At 42.6% G+C, this 6,198-nt stretch overlaps 1 protein-coding gene across 1 annotated transcript; it reads right to left on the reverse strand.

Moving 5' to 3' along the window:
• Positions 1-2,965: 2,965 nt before the first annotated feature.
• On the reverse strand, positions 2,966-3,481 carry LOC113974588 (gallinacin-10-like). Its single transcript, XM_027697840.1, has 2 exons — positions 3,342-3,481; positions 2,966-3,108 (listed from the first exon to the last, which is right to left on the reverse strand). Exons 1-2 carry the CDS (start codon positions 3,397-3,399, stop codon positions 2,966-2,968), a joined length of 201 nt encoding a protein of 66 aa, XP_027553641.1. The 5' UTR covers positions 3,400-3,481.
• Between the last annotated feature and the right edge of the window lie 2,717 nt (positions 3,482-6,198).

Consider the following 6,198-nt stretch of genomic DNA (forward strand, 5'->3'; position numbering starts at 1 on the left):
CTAAACCTGCCCTGACACAACTTCAGGCCATTCCTTCAGATCCTGTCACTGGTCACCAGAGAGCAGAGATCAGTAGAGAAAACAGGTCTGATATTTTAAAAAGCAGTCTACATATCACCCTAAATCTTATTTCTGGGATGGGATAGTTCAGACCCTATCACTGTGTTTGTGAAGTCGTGTGTGTGTATATAGTTTTAATGTATACATATTTATATATATATACACTTTTATATATATATATATACATATATACTGGAGGTGTTTATTTGTTGCCATTTTGTCATCCAATCGCTCACTATCAAGAGTTGCCTGTACAGTTCTTCACACTCAACTTTCAGTCTTGTCATCTTGGACACTTTATTATCATCATCAAAACTGGTTGCTGTTTTAGCCATTCCCCTTTCCAAATCAGTTGGGAATATGTGAGACTGCACATACTCACTTGTTTAAACATATTTCATCGCTCTCTGAGCCTTGAGCCAAAACCACTGAGTAAATTACTGCTAATAACAACAAAGATCACAGGCTTTGCTTTAAGAAGACATTTTATTTTTGAGTGCGAATAAAATAATAATATATATATTGCTTCACATCCTCCAAGAGCTGCATGAACCTGAAGTGATTGAACATCCAAACATCCCTGTGAGGTAGGCTGGAATAGGTGGCCAAGGTGGCAAAGTGGCTTGTGTATTGAAAGCAAAAAAGGGAGTGACTTCAGCAAGGAAAAACCTGGATCTCCAGAAGCGGTGGGCTAACAGGACATGCCCTCTGGAAGCTTCTTTTAATGCTCATTTGCAGGAGGGTTTAGATAGAGGAGGAATCCATCAAAATCACCTCCTCAAGGCAGTGGAAATGTTGCTGGTACAAGGGCACTGACCCAGGCAAGCCTCCTCTTCTTACTCTGGCACAATCCTGCAAGAATAAAAAGAATCTTGTTATTTTGCTGAAGTGTAGCCTAAAGTTAATCTCTAAAGCCTCAATACCTACTAATTACCTTTCAAAGTAAATGTACAGCCTGCAACTTTAAAAACCTACATTTAGATGCCTCCATGGAAGGTCCCTGTGTGTGCTGGGTGTCCAGGTCTGTGCAAATCCAGTCCAAAAGAACTGTGGTCACTGGCAAACTAATTGTACTACCACTAGTAAGAACATTTTTATTCAACTCACTCCAAAATAAAGATTGGGGATTTGATGTGATTACTGAACATACAAGTCTAGTGCCACTTGAAGAGTTGTGGGGTATCTGATTGGCCTCTTTTCTGAAAATGAATTTTTTCCCATAGGTCATGAGTTACCTCAGCCAGACAAGTAGATATGGTTTAAATACTCCGAGGCACCCCAAAGGCCTCTAAACATCTCAATTTATCCTGCTGAATCAAGCTCTTCATGCCTAAATTCAAAGATTTCTTTTCAAGCAACCCAGTGAGTTGAATCCTGAGCTGGAAAAAATATTCTATTGTACTTCAGAATACCCTGTTCACTTCAACTTCTACTGTTGTATTGATCAACTCAGCTGAAAATCCAACAGCCCATATAAGAAGAGCTCTAATCCTGAACATTAACATCCAGCAGTGTCACATATAGGTATATTCTTCCAAGAAAGAATGTTTCTGTAGAAAAAATTACACCTGAGCCAAACTCTTATTCCTTCCCCAGCCCCAGTTTTCCTTTGATTAGGCCTAACAGATGCTTATAGAGAAATATGATGTTAGAGATCTGCTGTCTGCTCCTATTTGCTATCAGCAGAAATTGCTCCCTGAGGAGGATGAGCAGTCACAGAGGCTGAGGGTTCACATCATTCCTTTGTAAAATCACCTAATTACAGGTTACTTCTGTTCCATTTATTTTCCTGATATCCTAAGTGGATGGTTCCTTGACCTCCTGATAAGAAATCTCCCATTATTGGAATGACTTGGGTTTCCTGAAACCACCAGCTGACAGAGGATCCCCATGTGCTGAATAAATGTTATAAAACCTCCTTCCTAGAGCCCCCTCATCACACCTTCTTCGGTTTCTGGGAACATTTAAGCCCTGGCAATTCTATAAATAACAGGATTGGGAATTCTGTAAAATTCAGAAAATATGGATCTCAGCTCTCCCTTTATTTTAAACCAAGGTCTGTCCAGTCACATCAATGGTTGAGGATCTGCCTGAACATCATTGCTGGGATGAATTATGTTGTCACATTTGTCTTCTTCATCAGAAGATACAGGAACCTCTCCCATTTTGGCACTGAATTTGTAGTGTGTGACAGTCACTGCAGCTGGCAATGACCATCTTGTGGCCATTAATGGAACAAAGCTATTGCAAGAATTAATGCCTGAGGAATATGTTTTATTCTAAGCTAAAGAATATTCCCCAAAAGCATGTTCAAAGCCTTAAGGAAAGAAAAAACTGGCTATCAGGGAAACTCTAGACATTATTAAAAATTGGCCTCCAAAATCAAAAGTGAAATGCACACTGAAGTCTCTACTCACTCACAAATTCACTCCTCACCTTTCTAAGAACTGAGGAGAGATGGAAAGAAAGAGAGATGGGAAAAGAATGAGAAGCAGAGTTCTGTGAACATATTTCCCCCTTTAAATTTAAATTTTCTAGGCAATTTTGGAAATTAAAAGAACATAAGGAGGAGAAAATGTTTCCTCCCTTGGTGAAAATACTGTGAAATATTTTACTAAAAATTTCTTGAAAAACTTTCTTTTTTTCCTGCATCAAATTTAAAATAAAATGAATTCTGGGAAAATTTTGACCCTCCCTGAATCCTTTTTATTGTACATAACTTCCACCCAAATGAATTGTCTCGTTAAACACAGATTGATATACACATGTTAATCCTCCCTCTGGGCTTTCTCAAAAAGGGGCTGCCCTGCAAGCCCCAGGGAGTTGTGCAGATTATTCAGAGAAACAGTGGATAAAACAGCAGGACCAAACAATTCCCTGTGATGGCCTTCAGACCCTGTGGCACTTACTTGGAGCAGCAGTTCAGCATCCCGTTTTGGCAGGTCCCCGAGGCAGTGAAGGTGGGTGGGCACGCCCCGGCAAGGCAGAAATTTCCCTTTCCCTGGCTCTTGCACTCTGCAGTGTCAGCAAAAAGGGGATCTGCAGAACCTGTGAGAAGTGAAAAGTGTTAAAACCCTCAGTTTTCAGTCTAGAATGATGAAGGGTAAATGTTCATTAAATCATTAAATGCTCATTAAAACAGATGCTCTCGAGCCAACCCACTGCACCATCCCGATGGCATCAGATTTAGCCTGTCAGGTGATGGCTGCTTTTTCCCTCCTATGAACACACCTTTGCTTACAAACCCTTCTGTAGTTTATGGGATTTATTTTGCTTCTCACCTGAAGTAGCCTGGAAGATGAGGAGGAAAACAGCGAAGAGCAGGTAGAGGATCTTCATGGCTGCCAGTTGCTTGTGGGCTGTGAGGTCCTGCAAAGTGCCAATGGTGGATGGAGTTGGCTTGAGGAAAGGCTGGGAAAGACACCCTGTATTTATAGGGCCTGTGGGATTGTGCAAGTGTGACCACTGAGTGCTCTGTCAATGAGTAACTGCAATGAACCTTCTGGAGAGGGGCTGGTTATCCCCCTTATCGGGGGTGGCAGCGAACATGTTGCAATCCCCCACGGGAGAATTTCCACTTAATGTATCAGTTATATAATGTGACCATCAGCCAAGCCCCACCGAGCTGCACCAGTTTTCATGGCTTTTGCAGATGTCTTTCTGACACAGGCACAGGGAGGGGTTAGGCAGGGAGCTTGGAAGTCAGGCACCATTGGAGTGGGGACCTGGCTTTGACCCTGGATTCGTCACCCACTGACGATTCATGTAACATTTTGTCTCTGTCTCCCCATCCCTATCACCAGGTGGATGATGTCAAAGGCAGAGGAAAGCGTTGGGAAAGACTTGATATGATGCAACTGTTCTTTGCCACTTTTTAAACAGTCTCACCCACTGCAGAAGGGTGACACAATGATCTCTCCTTCCCTCAATCCTCACTTATATCATAGAATCACAGAATCACAGAATCATAGAATCATAGAATCATAGAATCATAGAATGGCCCGAATTGGAAGGGACCTTAAAGATCACGTCATTCCAACCCCCTGCCATGGGCAGCGACACCTTCCAGTAGACCAGGTTGCTCAGAGCCCCATCCAGCCTGGCATTCCATCCCACTTCATTCCCCACTGCCCTATGTTCAGCCTTATGTCACAAATTCTGACCTCCTTGCACTCAGTTCCTGTTTGCCCAAATTAAAAACCTCAAGAGTTAGAGTTCTGACACTAATACGTCTCTTTCCTTTTAAAGAAAGTAAACTATTTCATATACATGTACAAGTTTGTGATGCAATGCTGAATGTTTCCTCTCATACTGCCCCAAAAGGTTGGGAGAATGGGCTGATTCCATAAGAATCTTGGCTGACATAACTCCCCCAAGTGCAACATTTTCTGGGGCTTCATTTCAGACCACAATCTCTGCGGTTGTAAATTTTCTAAGAAGGGGATCAATGCAAAGAATGTTCCTCTTCGTGAAATCCTGGGCTTGTAGATGCCAAATGACCACAACATCTTTGCACCCACGGGAATCTTCCCTTTGCCCAAACACCGTCACCCCCAACAACAGGTTAAACTCTGTCACAGCCCAGATGTCTCTGCAGTTCCTGCCTCTGACATTCTGGTTTGGTGGTTTGCTTCCTTATTGCCTCATTTATTGTGTTGAACTTGGAGTTAATGGTATTTTTGCTATAAGAATTATTTGAAGGATGAAAACATTACCCATGTTTATGTTTAACCTCCGTGCTCTCAGGCAGGCTCGAGCAGCTGAGAGAGCAGCAACAAGGTGAGTTACTTAAGTGTTTATGCAGCAAACAACAGCAACATAAACACTGATTTCCCTCTTCCACCCATAAAATCTAATTAACCAAGAAATGTCAAGTGTTGAGGTTTTTTGTTCCTTTTTTTTTGTACCCTTGCCTTGGAAATTGTCTTTTTTCTTTGCCAGCAACTCTCCAGCTTTCCCCATTTCTAATGGAGAGATGAGCTGATTCGTCACTTCTCTCTTTCCTCTTTCAGTGACATGTCAGTGGGACCCTCTGAAGGAGAGACAGATACTTGATCAGCAACACCAGGAAACAAAACCCTTTTGTTTTTATCAAGACCCACTGAAATGTGAATTTGCCCAACCTGTCTTCCTCACAGACAGAAAACTTGTGATGTTTTGCAAATGGAAATGTGTTTTTGAGCATTCATCACTCCCTGAAGAAGTCCATGTTAGTTGTTTTTCCCAAATAAAATCAGGGTGTGGCACTGGGGAAGGTGGTGACCACTCTTTGTTATCACATGCAGTGATGCTTTTATGGTTGTACTGTTTCCCACCTGTGGAATGGAACAAATCCATTATCAGAGACTTATTGTTTTAATTTCATTGATGCAAACTGCCATAGCATTCAGATTTTACTGAACAGCCTCCTTTCTTGCAGAAGGAAAACATCCCTCTAGGAAATACGGAGGAAGTTTTTTACAGTGAGGGTGATGAAACACTGGCACAGGTTGCCCAGAGAAGCTGTGGCTTCCCCATCCCTGGAAGTGTCCAAGACCAGGTTGGACAGGGCTTAGAGCAACCTGGGATAGTGGAAGGTGTTCCTGCCCATGACATGGGGTGGAATGAGATGATCTTTAAGGTCCCTTCTAACCCGAACCATTCCAGTATTCTGTGATTCCATAACTCCATGAAAGTCAGCAACATTTCAAGCCCTGCTAGCACAGGTAACCAGGAATCATTCAGAGCAAAAGGAAAATTCCATGACTTTGACTTCTAGCAAGAACAAAGACAGGTGCAAACTGGTTGCTTAAAAACCAGGTGAAACTTGCACAAAACCCCCCAGGAACAGAGCAATTCATTCAGCACAGCAATGACCTGGGGCTGGAACACAACAGGGTGTGCGTGGAACTGTGTGCTGGGATGGAGCCCTGGAAATCTCTGTTGAGCATTAACTCCCAGATATGAACTGGGAACTCCAGGAACTGAGGGTGCCTCCCCAGAGATAGCAAGCTCTCTAAGCAAAGAGGATTTGGGGGGATTTTGCAATTGAGTTCTCTTCTCATCCAGAAGCACAGCCTTTCAAATGTGACATGGCAAGGAAAATCCAAAATGTTGAGTAGCAGCATTGTACCTGATTTCTCAGTCTTCTGCAAGGCA

This window comes from Neopelma chrysocephalum, unplaced genomic scaffold (assembly GCF_003984885.1).
Source record: "Neopelma chrysocephalum unplaced genomic scaffold, ASM398488v2 Primary Assembly neopelma1_123, whole genome shotgun sequence".
Taxonomy (NCBI): domain Eukaryota; kingdom Metazoa; phylum Chordata; class Aves; order Passeriformes; family Pipridae; genus Neopelma; species Neopelma chrysocephalum.